Source organism: Cervus elaphus, chromosome 9 (genome assembly GCF_910594005.1).
Source record: "Cervus elaphus chromosome 9, mCerEla1.1, whole genome shotgun sequence".
Lineage (NCBI taxonomy): Eukaryota > Metazoa > Chordata > Mammalia > Artiodactyla > Cervidae > Cervus > Cervus elaphus.
The window spans coordinates 24111554-24129190 of record NC_057823.1 but is presented as its reverse complement, the minus strand read 5'-3'; the positions used below and the strand labels follow the sequence as shown (position 1 = coordinate 24129190).

Genomic DNA, 17637 nt, shown 5'->3' with positions numbered 1-17637 from the left:
TGTTCCTAAAAGATTTTTTAACTAACTTCAAACTGTTGTCGAACTGTGCAATGATAACTAAGAACAAAAGTAAATAAAAGAGAAACATGAGATGAGTAGGAAAAAATAAGAGAGAGAGATTAACAGGAAAACCAAATAAACAAAAAAGCAAAGATCTCTGTATCCCCAAATAACATATTTCATCAAAAAAGCAATATAATTATTTAGTTACTTTTTTCTGATAACCAGGTACAAAATCAAGTTGCTTCTCAAAACACCTTCCCACAAAATTTATTAAAATAAATGAATAAGTAAAAGTCACAGATCAGACAGAATTTATATTAAGTAGTTTTTTTTTATTAAGTAGTTTTTAACTACTTAATATATAGCTCTTAATATATATATAATATTTAGCTCTGAAGCTAAATATATCTTCAAAGGTTTTTAAAAATTTTACTTGATAAAATTACTTGAAAGTATTTTATTTCATAGCTTACTTTTAAATGAAGTAATGCTATACTAATTATGTAAGAGTTACATAGTAATTAACCAGGCATTTTTTAGTTGCTGAGCTGTCATGACGTATCAACAAATCTTAAATGAACTAAAATAACTTATTTTGTCAAATTCAGGATCCTAAATCTCCCCAAGTCAGATTAAACATTTCAAGTGTGAAATATAAGTAGAAATATTATCAAATGATACAGCTAAAAATACAATTTCCAAATGATTGTTTTGATTATAATGCCTAACACAATGTTTTATATATACATATAAATGTTCATTAAAGATTTAATGAATTTCAAAATCATGAAATTAAAATGAAAAATAAAAAAAGAAAAACCAGTTTATTAAACTCGTTATGAAACCGAATTAAAGATAATTCATTTCTGGTAATACAATTTCTTTGAAATGTACTTTCCTTCAGAAAAAACAATCAAATTTTTCGTAGAACTGGTCTGAGGCTCTCCTGAAAGCTTTCTGTCATTCTTAACTTCCTTCCCAAAGGACCACAGAAGAGTGTAGAAGAGTTTATAAACTGTTAATGTCTCCACCCAAAAACTAACCCCACATACTGACAAGGAAAGAGAACTGAAAAATAAAGATGATGGAGATATATATCTGAATAAACTCTTTCAGGAACCACAAGACAATGAATCATTCACAGGCTTTAATTCTTTGGGTTAAAATCATATAAAACCCCCAAAGGTTTAAAATACATTACCCTTCACTTCTTCAGAAATATAAGTCCAAAGCAAACTAAAGCCACAAGATGAATAAGTTAAATAAGAGAGTAAACAAAAGCACTGATCCAAATTCATGCTTTGGTGTGGTGTGATTCATTGCATCCCAAAGTCAGGATACAGACCTGACTCTATTGGTTTTCTGGCACAATCACCTGTATTAAACACTCTGAACTATACTGCTAAAAAGTAATATTAAAAAGTAATTTAACTCTTATTCCCAATGAATTCCTAGAAAGGAGTTCCCATCAGTGTAACTATTTCTTAGAAATTTGAGGGGGGAAAGTGTTAAGTTCAGGTATAAAGTAAGTGTATGCACTAAAATAATTGACTTCCTTTAGACTCTAAAATTATCGTAAAGAAAAAATGGCAAATATGTGAAAAACTGTATGTGTGAAAACTCTTATGTGTATAGAGGAAATGGTCCTGTCAACACAAGTACATTCATTTTTTAGGCATCTGGGGTTGCAACTGTGTCGTTAGTTAAAAATACATAGTTTCCAAACACATTAAAAAGCAGCTAAATAAAAAAAATATGTGTGTGTGTATATATATATATATATATATATGTAGAGATACAAAAGCACGTGCCTACTGATGAATTACTACTCTGCCTGAACTGCATCACTTACTCAAAATCATTCAGGTAATATTTGCAAACTGATGCTTCAGCAGCAAAAACCTTACTGTGCTCTCACAGCATTTTCATAAAAATGATCATACATACATAGTTAGTTTCAGTTTCAAAAGTCTGATATTTAAGTAATATATTATTTTAGCCAGAATTAGTCTGATGAATTGTATTTATTATAAGCTAAATGTGGATATGTACCAACTCTAACAGGGCATTTAAAAACATGATACTATGAAAAGTCACTTTCAGATTTTTTTTAAAGATTTTAAAAAAATTATTAATGAATCAAAAAAAATTATTAATGAATCAAACCAATCAACCAACCAAAAAAAAAAAAAACCCTCCTAAAATTGTAAAAATTTAACACAAAGTTTCAGGTAAAAAAAAATCTAAAAAGAATGTAATGCCACAGAATATTTAACTGAGCCAAAGAGGATTGATAATATTTTAATTCCCATCTACCACATCCTCTAACCAAAACTGAGAAGGTGAACTTGGGCAAGGTAAAATTAAAAGGAAGAATTTTAGGAGGTGTTAACTGGATTAACTTCATTTTCATTACATGAGTATCCATGGCCGTACATAAACAGGCATTTGAGTCCTCGCTTTAAAAAAAAAAAGGAGAAAAATGCTTGTATATGTATTCATTTGTATTTCTAAAATTTGGCTTACTAGGTCTTTAAGAATTTAAAGAAATGATTATGCCATGTGGTTCTGGTGATATATTTATTTTTATTGTTTATTTTGTTAATTAGGTCTAGAATATACAATGTGTTTGTCACTGTCAAGCTAGTAGTTCAGAATTATTTCCTTAAGAAGATAATTTGGAAACTAAAATGTTCCTAATACCTTCATTAATAAAAAGTGAAATAAGCTTTTTAAAAAAGAATTTAATAAAAATGAATTAAAAAAAAGCTAAAGCTGAAAGATACTTTAAAATATGAAAGAGATACTTACCTTGTAAAAAAAAAGAATTAAAAAAATGTAATGTGGTTAAATAACAAAGTTCTCTATAGTTTAAATAATTGTACCACGTGGAGTGCAAATCAATCACACCAACCTGCTTGATCTTTCAACAAGAAGTAGTAAGCAAATCGGAGACAGGAAGCATATGCACAGAGATGAACAGGAAAAAAAGAAAAAAACATTATTTCTTTTGTAAAACAAAGAAAAATGTATTATAGCATTTATTTATAGTAAAAGTATAGGAGTAAAATCATTATACAAACTGAAATAGAGCAGTTTTATGCAAAAAGAAAAGTATATTCAACATAATCAGAGATGATAATTTAAGCAAGAATAGTAAGATTAATTTAGTCAAAGATTATATTTCAAATCAACCTTGACTCCCAAACTTGCAAATGTAACAGTTGAGCAACAAATGGAGGACATGGAATTGGGAACCTGCTAAGACCTGGCAAGTAATCTAAAAGAGCAAAACAGGAAATAAAGCCCATTTTTAAAATTAGAAGGCTAAAAGTAGCAGAAGTCACACTGTCCATTTTCAAAATTTCCCAATTCAATGACCTCTAATAAGGATACATTACAGGTGTGCCCCCCTTTAAGAAAATCAAACACAAAACCTTCAACCAACTAAACAGATAAACTAGAGAAATTTGCAGTGATCATGTGACTAACAAAAGCACATTTAATAAAGAATTTTTAAAGACAGCAATTCTCCCAATACAACTGATTTCCCAACTTGATTTATAAGCATTTTCAAGAAATGCTTATTGCATAAAGTGAAGTACACCTGTACAGTAACAAACTTGCATTCAATCTATTAGTAGACTGTTAAGGGTAATTATAATGATTCTATATAAGTAAATGATCAATTGATGATTCAAGCAAACACCACCTAAAAAAAGGGCCATTCATATTTTTCAAAAGGAAGGTACATACAAGTTACACACAGCAACCACATGCTGGGGCAACCATCTTTCCATGTCATCAACATACCCACAGTGCAACAAAAGAACTTAACATTACACACTAGGTATACACAGAGTAGCTAAAACTGCTTGAATGGAACAAGGTACAACTCATTTCATAACAAATTTTCATGTAACTGCTTTTTAAGAATTAATGTAAAATTTTAAAACAGAAAATTAAATTATAATACCTCCCACTCAGATATTTTCTTACATTTAGCAATTTATAATACAAAATGAGACTTCTATATGGTTTCTAAAGCAATGTCATGTCTTTTATGAGTTAGCTTATGAAATTAATTGTCTTGGAAAAATATAGGAACTGACAAGAGAGAAAATAATTCCTAATATTCTGAGAACTCTTCCTCTAGAAAGCTAAAAGCATGAGAACAACAACCAAATGTTTTTTTTATTAGTTTTGGAAAGGTAAGAATATATAGATAATGCTTTAAAAAGCAGTAAGCTGCAAGCTAGTACAAGAAGACATCAATTCTCTTTTCTTCTGAAACTAAAATATAAATAAAATTAAAGATACTTTTCAAAATAATCAATCAAATTATGGTTTAAGAAAAAGCTTTAGGTTTGAAATAAGTCAAGACAGATCCTGCACAATTTCTGGTGGATCTGAATTCTCTAATCATAACACAGAAAGTTTCTTAAAATCAATCAGGTCATTTAGAAATAGAAATAAATGGTCATTTGATATAAAATACCATTATCTTACTTGCTTCAAACTTTACATTTTTCTTTATTTGGGAGCTTTTGGTCTTAAGTTACCCCTAAGAATAGGACACCAAAGCATAAAATCTTTTTAACTACAATATGTTGTAATGGGCACCATTGTACTTCCAAATAAAATGTGTACCTCATGAAACTCAGAATTTTGTTATTATAGATAGCTCCCTTACGCTGACTAGGATGTATGATGAAACATGAAAAGGAACCGTAAGTTATTCTCTTGTACAGCTTACTAGCTCTCTTTACATTATCTCAACTGCAAAAGCATGAATCTCTCTTCCATTGTCTCAAACATAAGCTTAAGCATATGTTTTAACAATTATGGTTAACTGGAAGCAATGAAGAGGGGAGGAAAAATCACCACATGCTTTGTTTTACTGAGAAGTCCAACATGTATTCTTTAAGTCATGACAGGGAGCGGTGCAGCATTTCTCAAATGAAGCCCATGAGTTATGGAAAAGCCAAAGCTCTGTTAGAGAATTTAAGAGCTACCACTCACTAGGCAAGAACTTATCCAGAGGTTTCTCTATGACAGAACATGTGGAGTCTGAACTACTGCTGCTGCTACTGCCTGGAAGACAAAGAAATGAGCCCAACGGGAACCAAAGAAAGAGGAAACAAGAAAATGAACACATACACAGAGAAAGAATTTTAAAGGACAATCAAGTTTTGTATTAAAGAACCAAAACTTACTTTCCCTTAAAATCAGTCTTGGCAGTCTATGTAGTATTCTCTAATTACAAAGCCATATAGGAGAATTAGAAACTGTAAGTATCCACTGTAGGCAAACCTCACTGTTCACTTAAAGTACAGTAATTCAGAGGTTTGGAATGACAAGAATAAAAAATAAGTCACTTGGTGACACGTAAGTCTATTTAAACCGTTTCTGTTGATAAACTAAAAGAACTGAGCTTTAAAGTCATGCACAATTAAAGTTATAGGAATGATAAATTACCCTTTAATACAAACAGTTTGGGTATGTCTCCAATTTCACTCTTTCATCTCCAAAACATCAAACTATCAGATATATATGTTTAAGGTTTCACAGCAAATCTTTAAAAGGCTTACTGAAATTGTGAAAATTTCTAAGCCTGGAAGGAAGATGTTACTATTAAATATTTTAGTATAGTAAGTAAGCAGTGGCATTTTTCTAAATTCAAAACTTCATTTTTTTAACAAATTATCTGCTTTAGCTTTGAATAGCTTACTCTGAAAAAATAGGTATGGACACAAAACCATTTCTCTAGATCAGGGGTCAGCAAACACTTGCTGTAAAGGGACAGAAGATAAGTGCTTTAGGCTTCACAGGCCATAGACACATGTGAAGACAGCTGTAGACTGTATGCAAACAAATGAACATGGCTGCTTAATAAACTATATTTACAAAAACAGATGGTGGGCTGATTTTGGCCAGCAGACTACTCGCCAGCTCTTGCTCTAAATTATATTTTTCCTGTCTTTTGGAGGACTCTCTATGGCTTTTAAATTTGGGACACCTGATCAAACATTGATGAGTTATTTTCAGCAAGAACATTTTAATAAGACAAGCAAAATATGCACCAGCTTGAAAACAATGATCCACATTAATGGAAGAGAGTTCTGAAATAAATACTCCAATAAAAAGATCTGAAATGTAGGCCATTATAATGTGTGTCTCTCTTTCGCACTGTCACCTATGTCTTTATCACAATATACAGTTTTAATAGATACTTGGAAACGAATGCCCCATGTTAACAGATCAGTACATTTTATAAAGAAAATACATTTTACCTGCTATTATATAATAGAATCCTTCTACAAATTTATTACTTAAAAATTCAATGACTTCTGAAGCTTAATCATATTTGGAAAAAAAATCACATCATCTTAACTTCCTAAAATATTCAGATTCCTAACATAGATAAAGGTCCTCACATTAAAATCCCACATGAAATTTAAAAATGGAATACCCACTATCACAGATTTTTATAATTCTAAGTAGTATAAAAAACTAGAACATACTGTATGCTGATTCATCTAGAAATAACAGATCAGTATAGGAGGAAAAAATAATGCAAAGTTAACCAGGTATATGGCAAATCCTCTGTTCAAATTGCTACCACAATAAAAAAAATGGCAAAATAAAAAGCATGTACTCAACAGCCTTAGGAATGTTAAACCATCATTAGGCAGCAATCTCATTTAATTTTTAGAACACTGAAATGAACTTACTCCTTCTTTTTTTCCTTTTCTCTCCATCTTCTCCAACCTCACCCTCTTCATCATCCTCTTCCTCTGACCCGCTGATATCAGAGCCTGATATTTCTTCCCCTTGAACAGAAATTTAATACAATGATATTTATTCTGTACCAGATCACTGCCTATTCAGGAAATGCCTATATCAACTTTCTTCATTAAGTTTTTGTGCCCTAAACAAACCTTATTTTAATATTCCTAGAGAGTATATCAGATATGTTAACCTCAGAAACAGATATACACAGAGGTTCTATTTTTAAAGTTCCTAAAGAGAAGTTAGACTTTGACCTATTTCAACTTTCAAATGATTAGTTTACAGTTTTAAATGTTACACGTTAGAGATATTACTTCAGTGTTTGAAAAATATGATCACTTTTAGGAAGCATTTTTTCCTCAGTTTCCTGTTTAAGATTTTATTTATTTTTATAAATGCCACATCTCACTGGCTCATTTCTTTTGCTTCTTTAGTTTTTGGCTGCACTGGGTCTTCGTTACCATGAGCAGGCTTCCCCAGTTGCAGCTGGCAGGCTCTAGAGCACGTGGGCTCTGTAGTTATGGCACACAGGCTCAGCTGCAGTCCGTGGGATCTTAGTTCCCTGATCAGGTATCGAACTTGGGCGCCCTGAATTGAGAGCATGGGGTCTTATCCACTGGACCACCAGGAAAATCCATAAGATTTTAAATAATTTATTCAACCTTTTTATATTTTAAGAGCCATAAAACTGTCATCTAACACATGATCCCACTTTTAGGACTATATCTCATGAAGTAATAGAAGAAGGGCTTATTTGTACAACAAATATGTTAACTTAAAAAAATTTTTTAAAAAGGAAATTATAAAGCTAATATTAATGCAAATCAGTACTATTGCACCTTCAAAGTAGTTATTTAAAATTACCATTGTCCACATAAGAAATATCTAGGAAAATAAAGATAACTGGGTGGGAGGGAGTAAAACATACACTAATCATAATAGTTGAACCTAAAAAACAAAAAAATGGAAAGAATTCAGAGTCTTGGGAAAAGAAATTCATTAAACATATATTTCTTCATGTCTAGAAACAATGACACCCTGGCAGCAATGAGTACACGTAATGCCTACATCTTGGTTTCTAAATACCATTCTCCAATGAAAGGAACCAGGAAGAAACAGATGATTTTTAAGAACAGGGTAAAGAAAATATAAAAATGAGCCTCAAGCACCTGCGGTGCCAGAAAATCAGGAAGTGCTCAAAAAATAAGCAAACAAACTAATGAGAGCATGCTGAAAGGATACAGGAACTACCTTGAAAGATCTCCTAATGGCCAAAGCTGGAACAATTTGAACAATAAAATAAATAATATTATTGTATCATAAACCCACAGACTAATATAAATATCCACGAGTCCATACTGACATTAAAAAATACTCAAACAAATAGGGCAGAGGAGACCAATCTTCCTTACACTAAAATTCAGAACACTAAACATCAGAAAGAAAAATGGGAAGAAAACGTTATCATTGAGCAAATCCACAGGACTACTGTTGGATTTGCTAAAATTAGTGAGAAAAAAGTATGATGAGAAACAGAAGTTTTGTATAGTGTCAAAGTATATCTCCACAAGATACAAATTAAATACAAAGGAAATAATAAAATAAATTTACAATGGAGAAAGTTTGCAGAATAATTATGAGACGTGAAAGTCACTCAGTTGTGTCTGACTCTTTGCAACCCTATGGACTATTCAGTCCAGGCCAGAATACTGGAATGTGTAGCCCTTCCCTTCTCCAGGGGATCTTTCAGTGGTGAAAATTTGCAGAATAATTATGAGAAAACTACAGATAAATTCAAATTGAGGAACATTCTACAAATATATGACCAGTACTCTTCAAAAATGTCATGATTACAAAGACTGAGATATTAAGAGACTGAAGGAAATTAAACAGACATGACAACTATCGATAAATGCAATCTATGATCTATAACTGGATCTTGAACTACAAAAAAAGGGCATTAAAGAGAAAACTGTCAAAATTCTAGTAAGAATCTATGGATTAGTTAAAAAGTTGTATCATTGTAAACTTCCTGGTGTGATAATCATCTTACATGATTATGTAAGATGCTGACCTCAGGGGAAGCCGGGTAACAGGTACATAGAACTCTCCTTGCTATACTTGTGAGTTTTCTATAAACCTAAAATTACTTCAAAGTGAAAGTTAAAAAGTTATTCTTTTAATATTTTTGCCTATTTTTAGATTACTCCTATGATCAACTCTATTAACTGGATTATAAGAAATGTCCTAAGAGTGTAAATAAAATGAAGTTTATTAAAAATAAAGTTAGCATTACCATATATCTAGCAACTTCACCTCTGGATATATATCCAAAAGAACTGAAAGCAAGGACTCGAATAGGTATTTATACACTGACATTCATAATAGCATTATTCCCAATAGTCAAAAGGTAGAAGCAACCCAAGTATACATCAACAGACAAAAGGATAAAAAAAACATGCAAGAAAATTCTGACACATGCTACAATATGGATGACTACTGAGGACCTTACGCCAAGTAAAATAAGCCAGACACAAAAGGAGACATATTATATGATTCTACTTATATGGGGTACTTAGAATACTCAAATTCAGAGAGATAGAAAGTAGAATAATGGTTACCAGGGATTGAAGGGGAGAGAGGGATGGGGATTTAGCATTTAATGGGTACAGACAGAGGTTCATTTTGGGATTATTAAAAAGTCCTGGAGATGGAAGCTGGTGACAGTTGTAGAACAATGCGTATGTACTTAATACCATAGAACTTAACACAAAAATAGTTAAAATGGTAAATTTTATGTTATTTATTATATATTTTACCACAATTTTAAAAATGCAAAAAATGGATCAGCAATATAAAGGTATGAACTCAATACTAACAAATCTAAGAAATTTTACATCTTTGAAACACACTGACTATAAATACCACCTAGTGGTCACAGTTAAAATACAAAATTCCATTATCTAAGAGGCAGCTAAATTATAGCTCTTCCTCAACAATCTTACTCAAATTTATTGAATCAGCACGTTCTTCAAATGTTTGTGATGTCTGGATCTGGATTTTACATCTGATTTAACCAGTTTCCCCGTAGACTGGAGAGAGGCAATTTCAAAGCCCTTTATTCACCAGGTATGTAAAGGAGCCCTGTGCCAGCTAGTTCATAGCATGAAGATTCAAAGAGTTACTGACCAACTAATGATGGTTGGTAAATTTCTCACCCTCATGACAAGGTCTTCAAATTTTCTAAATGTCTAACATTATATCTTGTTAAAAAATGATTTCCAAAATAGAATCTCAAGTTCAACTTTAAATATGAAAGCATATTTTCAAGGCCATGCAATCAATTTTTACTTATAGTAAACCAGGTTTACATGAGCAGTCAATGCACTGATTATGTTAGAGCCTTTGTCTGTGTGGATCACAACAAACTGTGGAAAATTCTTAAAGAGATGGGAATACCAGACTACCTTACCTGCCTCCTAAGAAACTTGTATGCAGGTCAAGAAGGAACAGTTAGAACCATAACAACTGACTGGTTCAAAACTGGGAAGGAAGTACAACAAAGCTGTATATTGTCACTCTGCTTATTTAACTTCTATGCAGAGTATATCATGCGAAATGCTGGGCTGGATGAATCACAAGCTGGAATCAAGATTGCTGGGAGAAGTTATCAACAACCTCAGATATGTAGATGATACCACTCTAATGGCAGAAAGTGAAGGGGAACTAAAAAGCTTGTTGATGATGGTGAAAGAGGAGAGTGAAAAAGCTGCCTTAAAATTCAACATTAAAAGAACTAAGATCACGGCATCTGGTCCCATCACTTTATGACAACTACAAGGGGAGAAAGTGGAAACAGTGACAAATTTTATTTTTTTGGATTCCAAAATCACTGTAGATGGTGACTATAGCCATGAAATTAAAAGACACTTGCTCCCTGGAAGGAAAGCTATGACTAATCTAGACAGCTTATGAAAAAGCAGAGATACAAAAGCAGAGGTATCACTTTGCCAACCAAGTTCCACATAGTCAAAGCTATGGTTTTTCCAGTAGTCATGTATGGATTGTTGGACCATGTATGGAGAGTTGGACCATAAAGAAGGCTGAGTGCCAAAGAATTGATGCTTCTGAATTGTGGTGCTGGAGAAGACTCTTGAGAGGATCTGGGACTGCAAGGAGATCAAACCAGTCAATCTTAAAGGAAACAAACCCTGAATACTGATTGGAAGGACTGATGCTGAAGTTCCAATATTTTGGCCACCTGATGTAAAGAAAGAGCCAACTCATTGGAAAAGACCCTGATGCTGGGAAAGACTGAAGGGGGCAGCAGAGGATGAGATGGTTAGATAGCATCACGACTCAGTGGACGTGAATTTGAGGAGACTCCAGGAGACAGTGGACAGGGAAGCCTGGTGTGCTGCAGTTCATGGGGTTGCAAGGAGTGGAATGCAACTTGGCAACTGAACAACAACAAACAACAAACTAGGTTTACCCATAACTCTGTGATTGCTTTATTTACTTCAAATAATAGTGCCTGATATTTATTACAAAGAACTCTGGTCATAATAACTAATTACATGTACGGTAGAACTCACTCATATAGAGAGAAACAAAAATTCCCTGTTTGGTAAATGGTCATATGAAATCTTTACAAAAGATCATGAAGACTGAGATGGAGGTTTAAATCAAATGAATTTTTAAATCACTACACAAATATTACATAATTTTACTTGAACTTAATGTGAAAATGCTTAATAATTAAGTAGCAAGTTACTTTGCAAAAATATTCCCTTAAACATCAATGTCAGACGTTCAGAGAATTTTTAATATGTGGTTTTGTTAGAACACTTACTGGTTAAACAACACATTTTTAGGCCTCTTGAGGAACCTATATGCAAGTCAGGAAGCAACAGTTAGAACTGGACATAGAACAACAGACTGGTTCCAAATAGGAAAAGAAGTATGTCAAGGCTGTATACTGTCACCCTGCTTATTTAACTTATATGCAGAGTACATCATGAGAAACGCTGGGCTGGAAGAAGCACAAGCTGGAATCAAGATTGCTGAGAGAAATATCAATAACCTCAGATATGCAGATGGCAAAAAGTGAAGAAGAACTTAAGAGCCTCTTGATGAAAGTGAGAGAGGAGAATGAAAACGTTGGCTTAAAGCTCAACATTCAGAAAACTAAGATCATGGCATCCGGTCCCATCACTTCATGACAAATAGATGGGGAAACAGTGGCAAACTTTAGTTTTCTGGGCTCCAAAATCACTGCACATGGTGACTGCAGCCGTGAAATTAAAAGGCACCTGCTCCTTGGAAGAAAAGCTGTAACCAACCTAGACAGCATATTAAAAAGCAGAGACATTACTTTGTCAACAAAGGTCCATCTAGTCAAGGCTATGGTTTTTCCAGTAGTCATGTATGGATGTGAGAATTGGACTATAAAGGAAGCTGAGCGCCAAAGAAGTGATGCTTTTGAACTGTGGTGTTGGATAAGACTCTTGAGAGTCCCTTGGACTGCAAGGAGATCCAACCAGTCCATCCTAAAGGAGATCAGTCCTGGGTGTTCATTGGAAGGACTGATGCTGAAGCTGAAACTCCAATACTTTGGCCACCTCATGAGAAGAGTTGACTCACTGTAAAAGACCCTGATGCTGGGAGGGATTGGGGGCAGGAGGAGAAGGGGACGACAGAGAATGAGATGGCTGGATGAGATCACCGACTCAATGGACATGACTATGAGTAAACTCCGGGAGTTGGTGATGGACAGGGAGGCCTGGTGTGCTGCAATTCATGGGGTCGCAAAGAGTCGGACACAACTGAGTAACTGAACTGAACTGAAGATTAATATTTTCAAGAAAACGTTACCTTCTTCAAGCTTTTTTTTCAGTTCTTCTATTTCCTTCTGAAACTGACGAAGCAAAGCATCCTTTGGATCTTCATTAATTCTAGCTTTGTTTTTAATATTCTTAGCACGATTAGCATACCGCAATGTACTGATGGTTTCATCATAATTGTAATCTGCTGGCCCAATATTTGCACACTGTTGAATCAGGAACACAAAACATTTCACTGTACATGTGATACAGTTAAAATTTTTAAATTTATTTTTATAAATAATATTTATATTATTTTTATTATTACATTTTAATTTTTAAAAATTATTTATATTTTGGCCACGCTGCATGGCATGCATGATCTTAGTTCCTGACCAGGGATGGAAACTGCAGCATCCCTTGAAGTGGAAGCATGAAGTCTTAATCACTCACTGGACTACCAGGGAAGTCTCAACACACTTAAAATTAATACTACCATTATGAATATATCAAAGAATTCTGGAACATATTTCCACTCTGGCCGTGAAAAAGAGGGCATCACCCCATGGGTTTCCAAACAATCCAATTATAGGCTAGCACACATAGTGTGCTAGAAAAAATAACCACAATTTTAAAAAGTAAAATAATCAATAGCTTTTAAAATGTTATGAATATCAATTGCTGGCATAAATCAGAATCTTAAAATTTTCCTGATAGTAACTAAACCACCAATTAAGTCTTACCATCATGGTTTTTGAATTTCCTCCTAAGGAATCTTGAAGAAGACGAGTCAATTTAGAGTTACGATAAGGCACATGAGTGCTTTTTCCATCAACCAAGGCAGAAATAACATTGCCAAGGGTGGAAAGCGAAAGATTGATTTTTGTAGCTTCTTTCAGGCGCTGTCCAGTAGCTCCAGTCTTTGCTTGTCTTTCTGAACCCTAGCAATAAACAGAGACAGAAGTAAAGCTATAACAAAAAAATGCAGAATATTCTTCCCAAAGTTAAAAAAAATATTTTAACAGTAAAAACTAATATGGTATCTGGAATTCACTTCAAAATAATACTAGAAGGGAAGAAGTGGCTGAGGGTAGAGATGAAATAGAACTGAACATGAACTGATAACTATTAAAGTTGGGTGGTGAGTACTTGGAAAATTATACTCTTCTTTGTTTGTATATGTTAGAAATAGTTCTTAATTAATAGTAAGTTAAACACACATATAAAACTTAAATATATATATATAATCACTCCTTCTCACTTGAGTTATTACTCATTTATAAAATAAAAAGAAACTACACGAGTTATTCTTAACCAGCATTCTATTACTTACAGCAAGATCTACAAGATGAAGCTTCCCCATCCTGACATGCATGTTACCATCAACACCTTTTTCACTGCATTCTATAGTAATTGTAAAGATGGCATGCGAACGGGAACTATGTTCATTCATATTAGTTGCACCAACAGAACCTTGAATAAAAGAAGGAAACTCTTGAAAACTATTAACAACAAGGAATGCCTCTAAAAATAATATCCAAAATACTAAATTTCATCACAGCCAAAAGCCAGAGAACATGGTTAAAAGACAAAAGCTTAGGTGTATTTAGCTATGAAATTTCTGACATTTATGTTGGTAATAAAAAACTAATTTTTTCATATTAAAGAGGTACTTTTAGGACAAAATACTTAATTTCAAGTATTATTGACTTAAAAAATTAACTAACTGACTTTAAAATATATGTTAAATAGTTCAAAAAATAAACTTCTGTTTCAGCTGTCTCTAAAAGGTATTATATTCTGGGAAACAATCACAGGAATACTTTCACATATACGTTAGATGATAACAAAAATCTTCAGGGTAAAACCGTTTACAACAGCAAGACATCAAAAACAACCAATAGGGCAGCAGTTAATCAATTATATTAATAGAATAGTCACACTATGGATTACGAAGCATTCTCTTAAAAAAATAAGGTAGATCTTAATGACATGGAAAGATACCCAAAACATAAGAACTAGAGAGAAAAAAGTTAGACAGGAGTATAGAGTATAATCCCATTTCTGTAAAACAAAAGGATCCATTCAAAATATGCTAAGAATTTGACTGTGTATAAATGTTTTACATGAATATATTGTGCACATAAAAAGATGCTTTGTTTTTCACAATGGGCATGTGTGGGTTTTTTCCTTAAATTCCAAAGTACTTTAAAAGCAATATGTTAATTTCATCCAACACCAAAATTATTTTCCTACTATACATTCCTGTACAGGCAAGCTGCGATTTTAGAATTTAAACATTAAAAGGGTACTCTTTATCAGCAAATAGCTATATTAGAAGTCAGATAACTAGAATGTAAATTGCATAGATAAAGAAGAGAAAAGCTCAATGAAAGAAGGTAAATGGAAATCAGTGAGGGAAAATGCAAGGGTTTGTGACTCATACATAATCTTTTCTATTTTCTTTCAAATCATGAATTTTTAAAAATCAGATTTATGAATTTTCCCACAAGATATAAAAAAACAGATAAATCTGACTTCAAATCATCTTATAAGAAACACATGATACATATTTCCACAGCATCAATTCAGTTCAGTTCAGTCACTCAATCATGTCCGACTCTTTGCGACTCTATGGAATGCAGCTTGCCAGGTTTCCCTGTCCATCACCAACTCTCAGAGCTTGCTCAAACTCATGTCCATCAAGTCGGTGATGCCATCCAACCATCTCATCCTCTGTCATCCCCTTCTCCTCCTGCCCCCAATCCCTCCCAGCATCAGGGTCTTTTCCAATGAGAGTCAGTTCTTCGCATCAGGTAGCCAAAGTATTGGAGTTTCAGCTTCAGTCCTTCCAAGGAATATTCAGGACTGATTTCCTTTAGGATTAACTGGTTTGATCTCCTTGTAGTCCAAGGGACTCTCAAGAGTCTTCTCCAACACCACAGTTCAAAAGCATCAATTCTTCGGTGCTCAGCTTTTTTTATGGTCCAACTCTCACATCCATACACAACTCTAGAAAGACCATAGCCTTGACTCGATGGACCTTTGTCAGCAAAGTAATGCCTTGCTTTTTAAGACACTGTCTGGGTTTGTCATAGCTTTTCTTCCAAGGAGCAAGTGTCTTTTAATTTCATGGCTGCAATCCCCATCTGCAGTGATTCTGGAACCCAAGAAATAAAGTCTGTCACTGTTTTCATTGTTTCCCCATCTATTTGCCATGAAGTGATAGGACTGGATGCCATGATTTTCATTTTCTGAATGTTGAGTTTTAAGCCAACTTTTCCACTATTTTTTAAGTCAACTCTTTCACTTTCATCAAGAGGCTCTTCAGTTCCTCTTCACTTTCTGCCATAAGGGTGGTATCACTGTGTATCTGAGGTTATTTATTTTATATCTCTCCCACCAATCTTGATTCCAACTTGTGCTTCATCCAGCCCAGCATTTCACATTGACGTCTGCATCAAAGTTAAGTAAGCAGAGTGACAATATACAGCCTTGATGTACCCTTTCCCAATTTGGAACCAGTCTGTTGCTCCATGTCTGGTTCTAACTGTTGCTTCTTGACCTGCATACAGATTTCTCAGGAGGCAGGTAAGGTGGTCTGGTATTCCAATCTCTTGAAGAATTTTCCACAGTTTGTTGTGATCCACACAGTCAGAGGCTTTAAGTAGTCAATAAAGCAGAAATAGAAGTTTCTCTGGAACTCTCTTGCCTCCTCTATGATCCAACGGATGTTGGCAATTTGATCTCTGGTTCCTCTGCCTTTTCTAAATCCAGCCTGAACACCTGGAAATTCTTAGTTCATGTACTCCTGAAGCCTTGCTTGGAAAATTTTTAGCATTACTTTGCTAGCATGTGAGATGAGTGCAATTGTGCGGTAGTTTGAACATTCTTTGGCATTGCCTTTCTTTGGGATTGGAATGAAAACTGACTTTTTCTAGTCCTGTGGCCACTGCTGAATATTCCAAAATTGCTGGCATATTGAGTCCAGCACTTTAACAGCATCATCTTTTAGGATTTTAGGATTCCACAGCATAGGTCTTATTTTATCTTATTTTTTTCCCACTTAACATTATCTCTACATATATTTCCATGTTAAAAACAACTTAAAATTTTTACTAAAATTGATTTGTTATTGCCTTGCTGAGGGATATTTGGAATTGTTTCCTATTTTAGTTATATTTTATAAAGGAAACTAATATGAGTATCTTGAGCAGATACCTTTTTTCTCTTTAGAATTATATCCATGGGATGTATTTTTTAAACTGGAACTACCTTATGAAATAACAGGAATAGTTTTATAGCTATGTGATTATCCAATCAAACTACAGCAGTGTTTTAATTTGGAGAGGAAGTCTAATTTGAAAAAGTCATATTTAATATTTTAATACCTATTATTTTTGCAATATAAGTAAAGCATGCTACTTATGATTGTGATTTTTCTCTCTTTCCAGTCATGAAAACAAACCAATGTGACAGACATTATATCAAAAGTGACCTACATTAAATTTTACAATGTCTAGGAGAGAATAGCTTGCAGCAATTGAGTAGATTCAATGACCCAACCTAATGATACATTACATAATGGAAATAAAACTAAACACTTCCATAGCTGTAATTTTTGTCAAAATATTTATTTTGGAATATAAAATTAAATTATTTTTGTTTTACAAGAGGGTACAGAAAAACTGATGCCAATCCTCCTCCATACCACCCTTCCTCCTCCTCCTCGGCAATCACTAGTCTGTTCTCTGTATCCATGAGTCTGGTTCTGTTTCATAGATATGTCCAATTGTGCTGTATTTTAGATCCCACATATAAGTCATATTACATGGTGTTTATCTTTTTCTTTCTTACTATGAAAATCTCTAGGTCCATCCATATTGCTGCAAATGGCATTATTTCATTCTTTTTTGGTCTGAGTAACTGAGTTTCCCAGATGGCACTAGTGGTAAAGAACTTGCCTAAAAAAAAAAAAAAAAAAAAAAAGAACTTGCCTGCCAATGCAGGAGATATAAGA

The 17637-nt window shown here is 33.5% G+C and overlaps 1 protein-coding gene across 8 annotated transcripts in view; it reads right to left on the bottom strand.

Moving 5' to 3' along the window:
• The window catches only part of KIF3A (kinesin family member 3A), an 84738-nt gene that overhangs the window by 11096 nt on the left and 56005 nt on the right, over positions 1-17637 (bottom strand). For 4 of the 8 annotated variants that reach the window (XM_043912132.1, XM_043912135.1, XM_043912131.1 and 1 more), the window contains exons 6-11: positions 13951-14090; positions 13361-13558; positions 12670-12844; positions 6738-6836; positions 5026-5097; positions 2918-2926 (exon numbers count right to left, since the gene is read on the bottom strand). In XM_043912132.1, coding sequence (XP_043768067.1) covers positions 2918-2926; positions 5026-5097; positions 6738-6836; positions 12670-12844; positions 13361-13558; positions 13951-14090 — 693 coding nt within the window. The remainder of the gene's footprint in view (positions 1-2917; positions 2927-5025; positions 5098-6737; positions 6837-12669; positions 12845-13360; positions 13559-13950; positions 14091-17637) is intronic. The other 4 variants (XM_043912138.1, XM_043912136.1, XM_043912139.1 and 1 more) reach the window with 2 other exon arrangements.